General features: G+C 36.7%; 1 protein-coding gene across 6 annotated transcripts in view; it reads left to right on the plus strand.

Moving 5' to 3' along the window:
• Window positions 1–18659, plus strand: part of FNIP1 (folliculin interacting protein 1) — a 96412-nt gene that overhangs the window by 31276 nt on the left and 46477 nt on the right. For 3 of the 6 annotated variants that reach the window (XM_036424589.2, XM_036424591.1, XM_045576318.1), the window contains exons 3-7: window positions 2746–2883; window positions 6813–6913; window positions 7178–7252; window positions 14263–14354; window positions 18002–18085. In XM_036424589.2, coding sequence (XP_036280482.1) covers window positions 2746–2883; window positions 6813–6913; window positions 7178–7252; window positions 14263–14354; window positions 18002–18085 — 490 coding nt within the window. The remainder of the gene's footprint in view (window positions 1–2745; window positions 2884–6812; window positions 6914–7177; window positions 7253–14262; window positions 14355–18001; window positions 18086–18659) is intronic. The other 3 variants (XM_036424590.1, XM_036424592.2, XM_036424593.2) reach the window with 3 other exon arrangements.

The raw sequence follows: 18659 nt of genomic DNA on the forward strand, positions 1-18659 counted from the left end.
AATTAGGAAGAAAAGCAAGTGAGGCTGCAAAAAACATCTGTAGTGCTCTTGGTCAAGATGCAGTTAGCGCCAGAAAATGCCAGCGTTGGTTTGAGAAATTTCGCGAGGGAAATTTTTTCTTAGATGACAAGAGTGGTCGAGGCCGTGTGTCCAATTTTGATCAAGAAGCTCTTCAAGCTCTTTTGGTGCAAAATCGTCAAATTACCCAACAAGAGCTTGCGACAACTTTAAATTGTTCACAGAAAACAATTTCCAATCAATTGCGTGCACTTGGCAAAGTCCAAAAGTTTGGAAAATGGGTTCCTCATGAGTTGACCGACAACAACCGTAATCAAAGAGTCACAATTTGCAGTTCGCTCCTCTCTCGTCAAAACCATTTGCCGTTTTTAGAGCAAATTGTTACCAGAGATGAACAATGGGTGCTGTATGTTAATTTGAAAAGGCGGCCTCAATGGTTGGACAAAAATGAGGCTCCACAGCCCACGCCAAAACCTGACTTGCATGCGAAAAAAGTGATGTTGTGTGTTTGGTGGAATTTTAAAGGAATTCTTCATTATGAACTTTTACCATCTAACCAAACCATTACAAGTGCAGTGTATAGTGCCCAATTGGAAAGGTTAGCCCAAGCTTTAAGAGAAAAAGAACCCGTGCTGATTAATCGGAAGGGCGTAATTCTTCACCACAATAACGCACGACTGCATACTGCAAGAATCACTGCTGAAAAACTGCGCCAGTTGCAATGGGAAGTTCTCCCTCAACCTGCATATTCTCCTGATATTGCTCCTTCCGATTACCATTTGTTTCGTTCTTTGCAAAACTTTCTTCTTGAAAAAAAATTTAATAATGAAGAATGCCTCAAAAATGCATTGACCGAATTTTTTGCATCAAAATCACAAGAATTTTACAACAGAGGGATTAAAATGCTTCCTGAGTGTTGGGCACAAGTAGTAGAAAACAACGGCAACTATATTGTTGATTAAATTTTGTTGTATTGTTTAAATAAATTCGATTTATAGTATTAGAAAACGACATTAATTATTACTAGACCTAATATTTTTTTCTACAAAATATGTTACTTATGTTCACCTTTAGTGGTTGTATTATGTTTGATTTAAAACTATTTTAAAACTTTTTGGGAAAATATGGGTATAGCTCACATAAACAAAAGATTTTTGCAGTTCTCAGTAATTTCTAAGGGCTTAAAGGGTTTTGAGACCAAATAATTTGAAAACTGTTATAGGATATTTATTAAGTCACTAGTAATGAACATCATCTAGTCCATAGTAATATAGAAAAATCCCCATCTCTCTCTTTCTCTCTCTCTCCCTCCCTCCCTCTCTCTCTCTCTCTCTCTCTCTCTCTCTCTCTCTCTCTCTCTCTCTCTCTCTCTATATATATATATATATATATATATATATATATATATATATATATATATATAAAAGCCTATGTGACTGAACGACCAGTCGACTATTTGCTATGGTATGCACTGACCACCCTGGTGGTCAGTGTTCTCCCAAAACCAGAGTGCCACTCAGCTGACTGATCCTTTCCCACAGCCCACCAGCCAGGTGGCAGCCACTCACACCCTCAGTAGTCCTGCAGGTCCAATCTCCAGGGAATGGGCCAGGCACCTCCTAGAAGTTGGCTTTGGGCACCATGGCCGCCTTTCTTTCCTAGATGCTCCACAAGGAAGAACAATATAAAAGTACCCGCCAGGTGGCCTCTGACAACCAGTATGAATGTCAGTGGGACAGATCTGGATCACCAGCCAGCAAGGGCATCCCACTGCCTGTTCAGAGGTCCAATCGCATCCTAGTCCTCGGGACAGGAGTCAGATGCAGGATTCATGACTGTTGAGTGCCGCCATGGCAGCACGAGCCCACTACAGGCCCAGCAGTGCCAGGATAAACAGGAGCAGCAGGCAGTGTTGGACTGTGGTTTTCAGCCCGATTCCCTGCAAGCCACCCTGAGGGACCTCACCCCTGCAGGAATTCATGCACCAGGCCTCTAGTCTATAATAATAAAAGTGTAATATGCAAATCGACCAAACAACCAAACAGCAGAGCAACTGTCCAGACAATCACACTATGACACCCACTGGTGCCAGGCCAGCTAAGGCGGGTGCGATGTGATTGATTGGGGGCCTGGCCATCGCCTCATGATCACCCTGCAGAGGGAGGCCCAGGCCGCTGGCCAGCAGGGTGATCGATCAATCAGATGGCTCCATGAATGCCCCAAAGAGGGAGGCCTAAGCCAACGACCAGGGAGCTATGTGAGGTGGATGGAGCCTCCCTCTGTGGGGGAAAGCCATTGCGGAGCCCTACCTGGGTGGGCAGGGCCTACCTCTTTGGGGCGATCCATTGAGGAGCCCCAGCTGAGTGGGCGGGGCCAATCTCTTTTGGGCGATTGATTGTGGGGTTCCTGGACTGTGAGAGGACACAGACTGGGCTGAGGGGTTCCCCCACCCCTGAGTGCATGAATTTCGTGCACCAGGCTTCTACTGGTTTAATTATGTTGTTGAGAAAAGTAAGATATAAACTTCTCAAGTAATTATAGTTAATGAGATAAAGAATAGTAAATAGTATTGGAGAGATTACAGTGAAATGCAAATAGTCATTACATTAAGGTTATAATATTTTGAATTATTTCTCTTGGATTTGCAAAAGTTTTTATGCTATAGTTAAATTTATGTATGGTTAAAATCAGTTAAAATATAAATGGGGATAATATCTCTAATTTCAGAAACTCTGTAGTGATGCTCAAGTTAAAGTGTTTGGGAAATGCTGCCAACTGAAACCTGGAGGAGACAGTTCTTCCTCTTTGGATAGTTCTATTACTTCATCATCTTCTGATGTAAAAGAACAGTGTCCTAAGTACCAGGTAAGATCATTGATGTCATTTATTTGTTCATTCATTCATAAATATTTTTGAGTACCTACAATATGTGATGTACTACTCTTGGGACTGGGGATATAACATGGATTAGTTTTACCCTCCTGAAGCCTACCTTTTAGTTGGGGAGGAAGATAATTAAAAAAGTAAGTTTACGTATTTAGATAAATCTTAGGGTAGTGGAAGTACAGAGAACTATAGATATAGGTTTTATTTCTCACTTCATTTTTTTTTTGGCTACCAGAATAATTTCTTACTTTATATACTTTTTAATTATTAAAATATGAAGTTAAATATAAAATAATTACACAGTTCAGCTGTAGTATGAAATTAAAGTATGATTGGAAGTATACACAATTGGAAATGTGCATTTTTTATTTTTCAAAAGTAATATTACACTTAAAATACAGAATTAGACCTAGCCAATTTGGCTCAGTGGATAGAACGTCAGCCTGCAGACCGAAGGGTCCCAGGCTCAGTTCTGGTCAAGGGGATGTATTTTGGTTGCAGACTGTTCCCCTGCCTGGGTCCTGATTCGGACTTGTGCAAGAGGCAACCGGTCAATGTGTTTCTATCACATCGATATTTCTCTCTGTCTTCCCCTCTCTCTTCCACTCTCCCTAAAAATCATTGGAAAAATATCCCTGAGCGAGGATTAACAAACAAACAAACAAACAAGCAAGCAAACAAACAGAATTAAACAAATAAGTAACTACATAGGAACTTCTCCATAAACTTGCTATATTTTACATAAGATCAGTATTTAGTATCATAGTAAGCAAAAGTGAATTTATTTGTGTCAACCAAGCTTGCATGAATGAGTGACAAGTATTTTATTCTTAGGGGTACAAAAATGGAATACTGTGCTTTTTAGTTGTTTGTAATTAGATAATTATATTTCTATGGAAACTGGCCCTTATGCCAAATAAATGTGACAGTATTATATGAAGAACTCCGAAGTTATTAAGTTCAGATACTAGGAGGTACCGGTACTATATTGTCCTCCTGCCCTCCTATATTCCTTCTTCACCTTTACTAGGATACCTTAACAATTTCCTAATAGTGCTGTGCTATAAATACATCTTCATATATATGCTAATTTGGACATTTTCTAATATGACAAATTGTGCATACTTGCCTTTCTGATATAATGCAGTTAAAAATTAATTTTAGCATGTGGATTCAGATGATAGAAACCCTGAAATAGTCAGTGATTGTAACTCATTTTGCACCAAGATCCCTAGAGATTTTCTTTTAATGTATTTTTATTGATTTCAGAGAGGAAGGGAAATGGAGAGAGAGAAACATCAATGATGACAATCATTGATCGACTGCCTCCTGCACACCCCACACTGAGGATTGAGCCTGCCACCTGGGCATATTCCTTGAACTGCCAACCAGGCATATGCCCCTGCCTATTTCTTCTGGTTCATAGGTTGACGCTCAACCACTTAGCCACACTGGCTGAGCGAAATTTTCTTTTTTAATGTACAGATTCCCAGGTCATGCACCCAGATAGTCTGATAGTTTATGGTCTTGGAAATCTGCATTTTTACCAAGAAGGTATTAATTATTGTGGAATATAGTTCTATATTTTATAAAATGTGATTTCATGTACTAGAACATTATATAGCAAAAATGAGCTTGTAAAAGGCTTTCATTTCTGTCATTAGCCAGAGCATTTTAGGTTGACAATAAGATATGGCATTGATCTGTAAAAACAACAACCAAACTACTTGATTATTAAAAAAAAAAAAAAAAAAAATCATTCTACCATGCTTCCAAAATTTTGTTCCTAGTACCCATAACTCTGTATCTTGAAATAAAAGTTTTATCTTAGGCTAGGCAAATCAGATTTATAAAAGAAAAAATGAGCTTTGTGCTTTTATTAAAAAAAATTTTTTTTTGACTACAGCACAGAGAAAGAAAAGGAACAACATAGCCCTCTCCAATTTTGACTCAGAGGATAGAGCATCGGCTTGCAGACCTAAGGGCCCCGGGTTTTATTCTGGTAAAGGTCATGTATCTAGGTTGCAGGCTTGATTCCTGGGCCTGATCAGAGTGCAGGCTTAAGATATCTTTTTAAGAAAGGTGACAGTCTGGCTAGTGTGGTTCAGTAGTTGAACATCAGCCCATGAATCAGGAGGTCATGGTTCGATTTCTGGTCAAGGCACATGCCTGGGTTGGAGACTTGGTCCTCAGTAGGGAGTGTCTTAAGAGGCAGCCAATTGTTATGCATTATTGATGATTCTCTCTCTCTCTCCTTCTCCCTAACTCTCTCTAAAATCAACAAAAACGTTTATTGTTGTTGTTTTTAAAGAAGCAAGGTAACAAAAATGCCAGTATGTAGATTTTTAAATCCCAAATAGGTAGTAAGTGAGCAGAGTCACAATATAAAAAGAAAAATAATGTCTAGATATATTCCTTGGCTTCCACTTGTAAAGTGGGGGCGGGAGAGGGATTGTTATCACTTTATTATCATCAGAAGAACCTTTTAAGTATTTTTTAAAAACTTCAAATTCTTGATTTTTCTACAATAGAATGGCTTTAGTGAAATTTGTAAATAATCATCATTTATTGTATTATTTATGTCATCTTCCTCATTGTGTTATTATATAAATCAGTTAGGAATTGTGTTGGGACACCCTCTATAACAGTGACTTAAGCAAATTAAGGGTTACTATTTTTAAAAAATATATATTTTATTGATTTTTCACAGAGAGGAAGAGACAGGGATAGAGAGTTAGAAACATCAGTGAGAGAGAGTCATTGATCATCTGCCTCCTGCACCCCCCCCCCCCCCCCCCCCCCCACACACACACACACACACACTGGGGATGTGCTTGCAACCAAGGTATATGCCTTTAACCGGAATCGAACCTGGGTCATTTCAGTCCACAGGCCGACGCTCTATCCACTGAGCCAAACCGGTTTCGGCAAGGATTATTTTTCTTACATGACAAGAAGTATGGTATACATGGATTTCAAGGTTACCAAGACTCCCTTATTTTTCTGCCTATACAGAATTAATGTGAACTTGCTGCCTTCTGGTTCTAATACGGCATCTCCATCTCTAGTGACTTCCATTTGTATCTTATTGACCAGGCCTATAACTAGATCTGAAAGCTGCTGGTCTAGCCATTTAGTTTCACCCATTGTATATAGAAACCAACCTTAAATCTCCTCTTTATAGAGGCAGCTCTGAAATGCATTTGTTTTTTTTTCAGGGCATATTCCTGCCCTGAAACAAATAGCACTTCAAAATATAAGGAATAGATATTTGATAGGTGATTAATGATAATTGCTACAGTATCTAAATAGTAACCAAATGGATGAATTCAATTTTTAGCTGTTTTTCTGACTCCTATGAAGACAGTTAAAGAAAAATGGAAAGAAATAACTTTTTGATCAGTTCTTTGAAAACAAGACATGACATTCCAGTATTTCAAATAAGTCCTTTTTAAAATACAAAAAACACAATGACCCCATTTATGAATGCCTATTTTGCACAGTAGGAATGGTAAAGCTATTCTATAAGTTATATGAATTGCAATTTTTATTCTCTTGAAGAAATATTGCATATGCATAAGATGTGGTTATTAATGCTCATTTGAGCATTATTTGTAAAAGCAAAAATCTAGCAGTGACCTAAGTACCCATCAGTAAAGGGAGCTGACTTGATAAACTTTGATATTTCCATGCAGTAGAATGCTGTTAAAAGAAATCCATGTATAGCGATATGGTTAGATCTATAAGACATAGTAAAATGAAGAAAATCAAGCTGCAGAACAGTGTAGAATAACTTAAAAAACCGTTATGTAGAACTGTAGCAAAGGAATTTTTAATAAAAATCAATATTTTAAATAGTCATAAGGTTTTAATTTTAAAATTTTACCAATGTTATGGTCATTGTGTAGGGTTCTCGGTGCTCTTCTGATGCCAATATGCTTGGAGAGATGATGTTTGGCTCAGTAGCAATGAGCTACAAAGGATCCACCTTAAAAATTCATCAGATCCGGTAAGGAATTTTCTGATTTTTTTCTTAATGAATCCACTTAGAATACTTAATATTTTTAAGATAATTGAATTTTCATATAGTTTTTACTCAGATTGAGCATGTCAGATTACTTAATTTATAATTTTCTGTGGGTTTAGTGTTGCTTCATGGCTGTTGTGACTGATGTGAAATCTGAGTTATACATTTTTCATTTATAATAAATTGAAAAGTTTCTTGTATTCTAGTTTTGATCTCTTTCTGTCCCTCTCTTTTTTTTTCCTCTAGTTCTCCTCCACAGCTTATGCTTAGCAAAGTTTTTACTGCAAGGACTGGCAGCAGCATCTGTGGGAGTCTTAATACGTAAGTGGTTATGGATGCAGGGAAAAATGAATAATTTAAGATGTGCAAAATATAAAATTAACAGACTGCTCCCTTAAGTTTGAAAGTTTATGGAAGTCAGATTTCCCCTCAAGTTTTATTGAGCTATGACAGACATAAAACATTGTGTAAATTTAAGGTATATACGGTGTTGATTTGATACATTTACATTGCAAAATTGTTACCATCATAGCACTAACATCTTCATCCTATAACATAATTGCATTTACTTTTTTGTGGTAAGAACATTTAAGATGTACTCTGCATGCTCTACAAGGTGATGCAAAAGTAGGTTTTATATAATTATTAGTATGGAAAATAATACACTAATTAATAAATAATAATATAAGAATAACCTCTGTTTCCCATTCTCACAACTGTAAATCTACTTTTGCCATACCCCGTAAATGTGTTTTTTTTCTTGGCTCTCAATTCCATTCCATTGTTCTATGTGGCTATTTTTATGCCAGTATCATACAGTTGATTATTATACAGTAGCTTTGTAGTCTCGTTTGAAATTAGGAAGTATCATGCTTGTAGCTTTGTCCCTCTCAAGATTGCTTTGGGTATTCAGGGTCTTTTGTGGTTCTGTACAACTTTTTTAAAAAATATTTTTTTATTGATTTCAGGGAGAGAGGGATAGAAACAACAATGATGAAAGAGAATCATTGATGGGCTGCCTCCTACATGCCCCCCATTAGAGATGGAACCCCACAACCTGGGCATGTGCCCTTACTGGGAATTGAATTGTGACGAACTGGTTCATGGGTTGATGCTCAACCACTGAGCTACACAGGCCAGGCTCTGTACAAATTTTAAGATTTTTAAAAATTTTATTTCTGTGAAAAATGCCACTGAAATTTTGATCGGGATTGCATTGAATCTATAGATGACTTTGGATAATAGGGACATTTTAACAATATTCATTCTTCTGTTTTATGAACATGGGGTATTTTTCCATTTGTTTGTGTTATCTTCAGTTTCTTTTAACAAAGGCTTGTAGTTTTCATTGTAGAGATCATTTATCTCCTTTCTTAAATAAATTTCTTCCTATTTTATTGTTTTTGATGCTATTGTGTTGTTTTTGAAGCAGAGTAATTTTTCAAACTGTTTATTTTATATTCTTTTTTCCATCACCCTTTGTCCTCTCTGTGCCCTCTTCCACCTCCACCCCTGCAATCATACAGTCACCATACTGTTGTCCATGGCCACGAGTTCTCTTTTTCTTTTCTTTTTCCCCTCCTCCTCCCAAGCTGTCTGCCTGCCATCTGAGTCTCTCTCTATTTTGATTGGTAGTTCAGTTTGTTCATTAAATTCTACATATGAATAAAACATTTATTTCTCTGACTGGCTTATTTTATTTACCATAATGTTCTCCAGATCTACCCATGCTGTCACAAAGGGTAAGGTTTTCTTCCTTTTTATGGCAGAGTGGTATTCCATTGTGTGAATTTACCACAGTTTTTAAATCTACCCATCTTCTGGTGGACACTTGGTTGCTTCCAAATCCTGATTACAAATAACGCTGCAATCAAAATTGGGGTACATATGTTCCTTTGAATTAGTGTTTAGAGTTTCTTCAGATAAATTCCCAGAAGAAAAATTACAGAGTGAATTTTTTATTTCTTGTTCAGATATTTTGGTGTTAGCATACAGAAACAGAACTGTTTTCTGTATATTGACTGTATCCTATAACTTTACTGAATTTTTTTCATTAGTTCTATCAGGGTTTTTTTTTTGTGTGTTTTTTTTTTTTTTGTAACCTTGTTAGGATTTTCTATATAAGATCATATCATCTGCAAACAGTTTTACTTTTTTTCCTCCAGTACTATACTATATAATAAAGAAGTAATATGCAAATTTGACCACAAAATGGCCACCACCAGGGAGGGCAGTTGGGGCAATCGGGCTGTCGGGAGCAGTTAGGTGTTGATCAGGCTGGCAGGGGAGTGGTTAGGGGCAATCAGGCAGGCAGGCAGGCGAGCAGTTGGAAGCCAGCAGTCCTGGATTGTGATGTCTGATTGCCCGTTTAGGCTCTATCCCACCTAAATGGGCAGTCGGACATCTCTTGAGGGATCCCAGATTGGAGAGGGTGCAGGCTGGGCTGAGGGACACACATCCCCGTGCACGAATTTCTTGCACCTGGCCTCTAGTCCTACATAATAAAAAGCTAATATGCAAATTGACCAAAAGGAGGAATGACCCGTTGCTATGACATACACTGACCACCAGGGGGCAGACGCTCAATGCAGGAGCTGCTCTCTGGTGGTCAGTGCTCTCCCATCAGGGGTGTGCCACTCAGCCAGAAGCCCTGAGTCAGGCGTTATGGCTGGTGAGCTCAGTGGCAGTGATGGGAGTCCCTCCCACCTCCGGGCAGCATTAAAGATTTCCAAGCAGGCCTAAGATGTCTGTCGGACATTCCCTGAGGGCTCTCTGACTATGAGAGGGCACAGGTCAGGCTGAGGAACCCCTTCCCTCTCTCCCTTTCTACCCCCCACACCCTCAAGCGTAAGAATTTCATACACTGGGCCTCTAGTATTGAATAGGAGTAGTGATAGGCATTCTTGCCTTCTTGTTCAAGATTTTAAGGAAAAGCCTTCAACCTTTCACCTTTGAGAATGATGTTGGGTTTAGGTTTGACACATGCAGCCTTTATTATGTTGAAATATGAAAATTCTATAATTCCTTTGTTGAGGGTTTGCTTTTTTTAATGAAATGTTATATTTTGTCAAATGCTTTTTCTGCCCCTACTGTGATTATTATATGGTTTTCACTTTTCATTCTATTAATATGGTATATCCCATTTATTGCTTTGCATTTGTTGAACCATTCTTGTATCCCAGGGATAAATTCCATGTGATCATGTTGATTGATCCTTTAATGCTCTGTTGAATTTGGTTTGCTAATATTTTGTTGAGAATTTTTGCCTCTATATTCATCAGGGATATTGGTCTTTACTTGTAGTGTCTTTATCTGGCTTTGGTGTCAAGGTAATTTTGGCCTCATAAAATGAATTTTGGAGTGTTCTCTCCTCTTCAGTTTTTGGAAGAGTTTGAGGATTTGGCATTGATTTATCCTCAAATGTTTGGTAGACTTTGCCAGTGAAATCATCTGATCCTGGGCTTTTCTGTTTTGGGAAGTTTGGATTACCAATTCATCTCCGTATTATTGGTCTATTCAGAGTTTCCATTTCTTTATGATCAGGTGTTAGTAGTTTGTATATTTCTAGGGCTTTATTAGTTTCTTCTAGATTATTCAGTTTGTTGGTGTGTAATTGTTTGTAGTAGCCTCTCATGATCCTTTTTATTTCTTTGATATTAATTGTAATAGCTTCTATTTCATTTCTGATTTATTTTAGACCTGACTCTTTCCAAATTAGTCTAGTGAAAGACTTGTCAACTTTGTATATCTTCAGAAAACCAGCTCTTAATTTTATTGATATTTTCTATTATTTTTCTGGTCTCTATTTAATTCCCCTCTGATTTTCATTAATAGCAGGTATTTGAATGCCATTTTGGTCAATATGTTTTTACTATAGCTTTGATGAGATTCTTCAAGAACTGAACTCTTGTTTCTTTTCATTATACATCGTTTTGCTTAAAATTGCAGAACTTACCGATGTTAAGTGGGTTCTTACTGTGTATCCTTTTGTTAACTTTGGACTTACTTTGTTCTTTCCTAGTTCCTTGAGGTGTACAGCGAGATTATTTATTTGAGATATTTCTTGATTTTCAATGTAGTCATTTTTTATTTTTATTTTTTGCTATAAACTTTCCTGTTAGAACTGTTTCTGTAGCATCCCATGTTTTGATATGCTGTACTTTCTTATTATTTGTTTCAAGATATTCCTTGATATTCTTTTTTATTTCTTCTATGACACATTGGTTGTTTAGGAGCATTTTAAAAAATCTCCACATATTTGTGAATTTTCCAGATTTCATTCTATTTTTCTTATTTCCAGTTTTCATATACTTATGGTCAGAAAAGATACTTGGTGTGATTTAGTCTTCTAAAATTTTCTGAGACTTGTTTTGTGATTTATCATTTGATCTGTTCTGGAGAGTGTTTCATCTGTGCTTGAGAAGAATGTGTTTTTTACTGCTGTTGAATGAAATATTCTGTATGTGTCTTTTAGTATCATTTAAAAGCATGGTTCAAGTCAATATTTCTTGTTGGTTTTCAGTCTGGATGAGCTGTCCATTATTGAGAGTAAGGTATTGAAATCCACTATTGTTGCATTGTCTATTTCTTTCTTTGTTTTTATTTTATTTTTATTTTATTATTTTTTAATATATTTTATTGATTTTGTACAGAGAGGAAGGGAGAGAGATAGAGACCTAGAAACATCGATGAGAGAGAGTCATCGATCAGCTGCCTCTTGCACACCCCCCACTGGGGATGTGCCCGCAACCAAGGTACATGCCCTTGACCGGAATCGAACCCGGGTCCCTTCAGTTCCCAAGCCGACGATCTATCCACTGAGCCAAACCGGTTTCGGCTATTTCTTTCTTTGGATCGGATTGTATTTCCTTAAATATGTTTAGATACTCTGATGTTATGATTGCTATATCTTTTTGATGAATTGACCCCCTTTTTATATGACCATCTTTGTTTCTTTTTACCTTTTTTTGGCTTAAAGTCTATTTTGTTTGACATATAGCTACCCCTGCTCTGTTTTGGTTTCCACTTGTGTAGAATATCTTTTTCTACCCTATCACCTTGAGCCTGTGTGTTCCTAAAGCTGAAGTGAATCTCTTGTAGGCAGCATATTGTTGGGTCTTGTTTTTTTTTACCCATCCAGCCACTCCATGTATGGAGGCCAGATTGCTTCCTCATTTGAGTTTAGTTGAAGAACAGGAAATGTGATTTATCTTTCTTTAATTTGCTTGGAGCTATATCTGGAAGTAAAATGTTGAATGCATTTCCATGTTATGTTGACATGCTGATTTTCCATTTTGCAAAGCATGTGGAGGTTGTGCTCTTCAGTTTTTAGATCCCCCTGCAGATTAACCCAGCAATTAGGAGTGACCTAGGCCAGTCATGGTAGGGCACAAGGATATTATAAATTACTAAAGTCCTGGTGCATGAAATTTGTATACTGGGAGGGAGGGTGTTCCCTCAGCCCAGCCTCTGCCCTCTCGCAATTCATGATCCCTTGCTCCTTACTGCTTGGTTTGCTGCTCCTTAGCACTGTCGTGGAGGCAGGAAAGGCTCCCACCACAACTGCTGAGCTCGCCAGCTGTGAGCTTGGCTTTTGGCTGAGCCGTGCTTCCCATGGGAGCGTGATGACCACCAGGGGGCAGCTCCTGCAGTGAGTGTATTCCCCCTAGTGGTCAGTGCGCATCATAGCAACCAGTCATTCTGGTCATTCCACCATAATGGTCGCTTAGGCTTTTATTATATCGACTAAAGACCAGGTACATGAAATTTGTGAATGGGGGGTTGGGGGGAGGGGGGTAAGGGAAGTGTCTCTCAGCCTAGCCTGCATCCTCTCCAATCTTGGACCCCTTGAGGGATGTCTGATTGCCCTCTCACAATCCAGGACTGCTGGTTCCCAACCTCTTGCCTGCCTGCCTGATTGCCCCTAACTGCTTCTGCCTGCCAGCCTTATCACCCCCTAACCACTCCCCTGCCAACCTGATCGACACCTAATTGCTCCTCTGCTGGCCCGATTGCCCCTAACTGCCTTCCCCTGCTGGCCTGGTCAACCTTAACTCCTCTCCCCTGCAGGCCTGGGTGCCCCTAACTGCCTTCCCCTGCTGGCCTGGTCAACCTTAACTGCTCTCCCCTGCAGGCCTGGGTACCCCTAACTGCTCTCCTCTGCTGGCATGGTCTCTCTCAATTGCCTTCCTTGGCAGGCCTGATCCCTCCCAACTGCCCTTTCTTGCTGGCCTGATTGCCCATAACTGCCCTCCCATACTGCCATTTTGTGGTGGCTATCTTTTGTCCACATGGGGACAGCCATCTTGTATGGTGGAGTGATGGTCAATTTGCATATTACCTCTTTTATTATATTGGATTATTGCCAAGATTAGAACAATGAAGCTAATATCAGGAAAATGGGCTACATGCCAGAACCTATTAATGAAGGACTGGGGCTAGCATGAAGCGGTAGTGGACCCCAGGGAGGGATTCTGCAGGTTCCAGATCAGAAACCATTGGGACACCCAGAGTCAAAAGCAGCAAGAGATAGCAAGAAGCCAACTTTGAATGAAGGAAATTCTTAAAAGCTTCTATTTATTGTCAATACTTTTAAAAGATTAAACTTTTAGGAATCAAAGGGAAATATTTTTTAATCCTATCATGGATGCCAAAGTTACTAAATTTTAAGAGTTTAATACTAAACTAGTAATTAGTGATCCTACATTGTCATGTCTGACTTATGATCTAATTTCCTCAGTTCCTTTAGATTTTCTAAGTTCTAATTGATATTTCTTAAAATACCAAAGAAGAATACTTTGGATTAAATGCATAAAGTGATTTAAATTTTTTTATTTGAATAATTTATTAAAAAAGGAAATATAGGCCATTTATGATGTGTGGACTAGAGATACTTTTTGGATATTTGGTTGGTTCTCTTTTTTCATTTCCTTTTTTATTTCTGATACAAGTTTAGAAAATATTTTCAGGGTCAAAATATGAGAGGAAAGTTTGTAATTTAAATCTGGGTCAGCAATATTTCTTTATAGAGGTCCAGATAGTAAATATTTTTATTTTTGTGAGCCAGACAGTATGTTATAATTTCTAAACTCTACAATTGTAGCATTAAAAGAGCCATATGCAGTGCATATATGAATGCATGTGGCTGTGTTCCATTAAAACTTTATTTACAAAATCAGGCAGCAGGCCCTTAAGATCATTAAAATTATTAGTTTCTTTCTAGTACTAATAGAGAAATTTAAAAAACTAATATTTCATTGGGATATTCTAATAAGGGCCATTAGGAGCATATAATAAATTTGGAATTTATATATTTTTCTTCTTCCCTTTAGGTTGCAAGATAGTCTTGAATTCATCAATCAGGACAACAGTACATTAAAGGCTGACAGTAACACAGTTATTAATGGACTACTTGGAAATATAGGTAAATAAGTGCTTCCTTTGGTTTTGTAAGTTTTAAAAATATTAACAGTATAACAGGGATTTGTAGTTTTTTCTTGATAATGTACATCTTTTATAAGACCAAAGAATTTCAAATATTAGAAGTGGAAAAGGCTTTTAAATTGTAAGTATATATTATATCTTTATTATTTGAAAAATATAAATTTCCTTTATTACAGCATAATGTTTATTTTGTATCTGAAGAGAGAATTGATAAAGATCTATCAAATTTGTTTTTAAGTTTGATGCATCTTTGAAAAGCCATCTGAGGAAGCCTGGTTTTAGTTATACTTTCTCCTTTCTCTCTTCCCTAACAATAAAAGTTAATTTTAAATGGTACTCATTTTGACATGTAATTCAAATGAGAAGATATTCAAAGTAGATGTTCTTTAAAAGATTTATTAGAGTAACAACTTACTTAGTAATTTGGTTAGTTGATTGTTGTAATTATTTAAGGTAAACATTGCAAAGTGACAAACTGTTTAACATTTCTAGTCATTTGCTTTATCCTAGAAAACAACTAAATTGCTGCTGACCATATTTCCAGGGAATAGAGAACTGCAGTATGTCAGAGTAGATAGCAGTTAGAGTAGAATGAATATTTCTCTCTTCCCAGTTTAGTGATAATTTTTATTTATAATTAACTTAAACAAATATGTATTATTTACATGACGTGGTAGAAAATAGTTTTTTCTTCCAACTTGAACAATATAATATTCTATTATTTTTTATAACTCATTCAAATGGACAACCATTTATTAAGCACCCACTGTGGGCTATAGTATCAGACATGCACTTCACAAAGTGTGTATATTTTATAGAAAAATAGAAGTTCTGCTTTTTTCTATCTTGATTATTTTATTGGCTTTTACAAAGTAAAGATGTGACAAGGAAATGACTGAATCTTTTTTCTTTATAATTGACACTTTTCAAAGCTTAAAGGGCTTATTAAAAGTTATATATTTTACTAATATAAATTCATTATTACTTATAAAGGTAATTATACTATAATACTAGATATACTCATCTCAGTTATAGAATAGAAAATTTATTTAACAGAGTACAGACTTTAAATACAGAACAGCTTTTATTTGTACATTCTTACTGTGAATCAAGAATATTTAAGCACCATTTCTTATTTTCTTTATATTTCCAATTAATTAACAAATACTTATCAAGTGCCTATTTTATGCCAAGCACTCTGCTAGGCCCTGAGGATATAGTAGTAAACCAGACACAGTGTCTACCTCAGTGGATTTATAGTTAGTGGGAGTAAGCATCAAATGCTCTGTAAGGTAATATAAGATAGTATGGATTGCATTAAGCAACAGGAAGGCTTTTGATGGTGTATGTGACAGTTTCAGAGATGAGGAGAGACTCGGAAGTTAGTGTCTTTTCCAAGATGTGAGTGGTTGTTCTCACATTTTTGGTCTTGGGGTCCCTTTAAACACGTAGAAATTACTGAGGACCACAGAGACCTTTGTTTATATTGGTTATGTTTGTTGATATATGTTATATTAGAAACTAAACCAGAAAATGTCAAAATATTTATTTAGTAATTCATTAAAAAATGACACTAGTAACCACTTTCATGTTAATGTAAATAACGTGTTTTTAAATAACTATTTTCCAAGACAAAAATAATTTAGTTAGAAGAGGGGCATTGTTTTACATTTTTTTAAATCTCCTAAATGTCTGACTTACTAGAAGACAGCTAGATTCTCATATCTACTTCTGTATTCAGTCTCCTGTGATATGTTGTTTTGGTTGAAGTGCATAAAGAAAGAAGGGTGGGAGGGAGGGAGGAAGGGTGGGAGGGAGAAAGGCAGGCAGGCAGGCAATCCATTCTCATGCTGATGTGTAGTTGGAATTGGAAGTATTCACCAACCTTCTGAAAGTGTTCCAGGGACCTCCTGGAAGCCTTTAGACCACATTTTAAGAACTATGGAACTATAGGATTAGATATATGGTGAGAAGGTAGAAGAGTTTTGATTGTGTTTAAATGTTGATGGAAAAGGAGGATGATGTTAGAGGATGAGGTGATACTTGGCCAAATAAGAAGGTCCTGGCTGATTTAGAAAAGTTAGTTTTGGAAGCGACGTAAGGAAGGACCTTGCAGGATTTTTCACTGAATAAGTCCCTAGCACATGGTAACGTTTGAATAAGGTTACCTATTATTACTGCTCAGGCATGAAAGGAGCAAAAATATGTGAGAATTTGATTAAGTTTGGAGGTAGGTTGGTAGAAAAAGGTGAATTCTCATCTGGTGAATTTTGTGTGTGCCTACATACATATGGCATATGCTGAGACTAAGGAAGAGGCAGGCAGGGGAGGAGTTTAAAGAGAGCAGATACATTTTGAAGGGAGAACTGAAGGAAGCTGAACAATGAAACATGGAAGAATTGTTGCATATGTACTATAATTGTAGAAAATTTTGTTATAGAAAAATATGTTAGTAATTTGAAAGATACGTTTGTCACTTTTTAGAAAGAAAGTTTCCTATTCTATCCTAGGTAAACCTCCTAGATGACTTTTTAGACCATCTTGATTAAGAGTAACAGGTGCCCCATCCTATGAATCTGGAAGTCACAGTTCAATTCCCAGTCAGGGCATATGCCTGAGTTGCAGGATCAATCCCCAATGTTGGGTGTACAGGAGGCAGGATCAGTGATTCTCTCTCATCATTGATGTTTCTGTCTTTTTCCTCCCTCTCCTTTCCTCTCTGAAGTTAATTTAAAAAATATTTATATATATTAATATATGTAATATATATATAAATAAAGAGTAACAGTAACATAGCTGTTTGCTTCCAGGCTGTAATGTTGCTCCTTTTTGGTTCTTTTAGACTATAATTTTCTCTTGGTCAAGTCTGTAGTTGCCAAGTTTTTTGAATAGCCTGGAGTCTGGCCCTGACTGACAGGCTGTATTGGTGGCCTGCTTCCTTAGTGGCTGATTCCTAGACTAGGAAGTTTTTTTTTTTTTCCATTATGTTGTAACGTATTACTAGGTTAGAAAAAACTATTTCTATACTTATTTGTCAATAGATTCCTTTTCTGTATTTGTTCTTTATTGTATGTTGTGTTTTGTTTTCTAAGCCAAGCATTTAGGTGGTTTCTTCTTACTGCCATTGCAGGATAACATTGTCATTTTAAAACTGACTTTTAAAAAGATAAATTTATTTGGCAAGTGCCAACTTATACAGGTAACATTACTGTGCTTTTTTGGCTCTTTAAAAAGATTGTTTAGGTGATGTACACAATGCAATGTACAGATCATGTATCATAGAAATGTACACTTAAAACCTGTATGACCTTATTAACCAATGTCACCCCAAGAAATTAAAAAAGGATTGTTTTATATTAGAAAGAATTTATATAGAACATTTAAAATAATTTTTACCTTATATAGTAGAAGCTTATTTATTTTTTTATACAAATTTATTTGTAAATTGGCATGAAATTATGTTTGCCATGACCAGAGGGAAAACATCCTGTTTTAGGAAAGTTTAAAAGTTTCTATTCATATATGTTGGTCTGCTTTTGTGCTGCTTTAGCTCACCTTTTATTCCTGATACACTGCAGCTTCTCTAACAGCTCTCTTTCACATGTATTTTACATTTTTGCCATGTAGGTCTTTCACAGTTCTGCAGCCCCAGGCGGGCATTCTCTGAACAGGGTCCGCTCCGCCTGATCAGGAGCGCCTCTTTCTTTGCAGGTTTGCGATGTGCGGTGTGGGTAGACTAGTTGGTGTGATCCAGTGGCTAGAATCTGTAGTTAAGCTGTGGAAACAAGAGAGTAAATAAATATAGAGGGTATGGTTAAGAAAACATTGCTTAGGAAGTGCAAGAACGTAATTTATTTGTACTGAATATGTTCTTGAAGTTTCCAGAAACTTTTATCAGTGGAATTGACATTGTTATGAATTTCAGTGTTTGTTACTTCTTACTCATTATGTAATAATGACTTTAACTTTAGAATTCCAAACCAAATTTTAGTCTAAATATTATAATCCAGTTAGAATTTCTAATGTGATACTATCTTGTTTCCATGGCTGAGTAGCTTTTGTACCATAGTTCACCAATTTTAGAAAATATCATGTCTTATTATTATTGTAAAATTTCTGATCTACACTAATTCATAAGAATGATTTCTCTTGGAGCTAAGATTTAGATGAACAAGCATCATTATAATTGTTCAGTAGAAGGCATATATGAGCATATTTGTTTATGTCATTATAGAGTGAGTGTGTTCATGCTTCAGTATTCAGGAAGTTGTATTCAATTTCTTAT

The sequence above is a fragment of the Pipistrellus kuhlii genome, unplaced genomic scaffold (assembly GCF_014108245.1).
Source record: "Pipistrellus kuhlii isolate mPipKuh1 unplaced genomic scaffold, mPipKuh1.p scaffold_m20_p_8, whole genome shotgun sequence".
Taxonomy (NCBI): Eukaryota; Metazoa; Chordata; class Mammalia; order Chiroptera; family Vespertilionidae; genus Pipistrellus; species Pipistrellus kuhlii.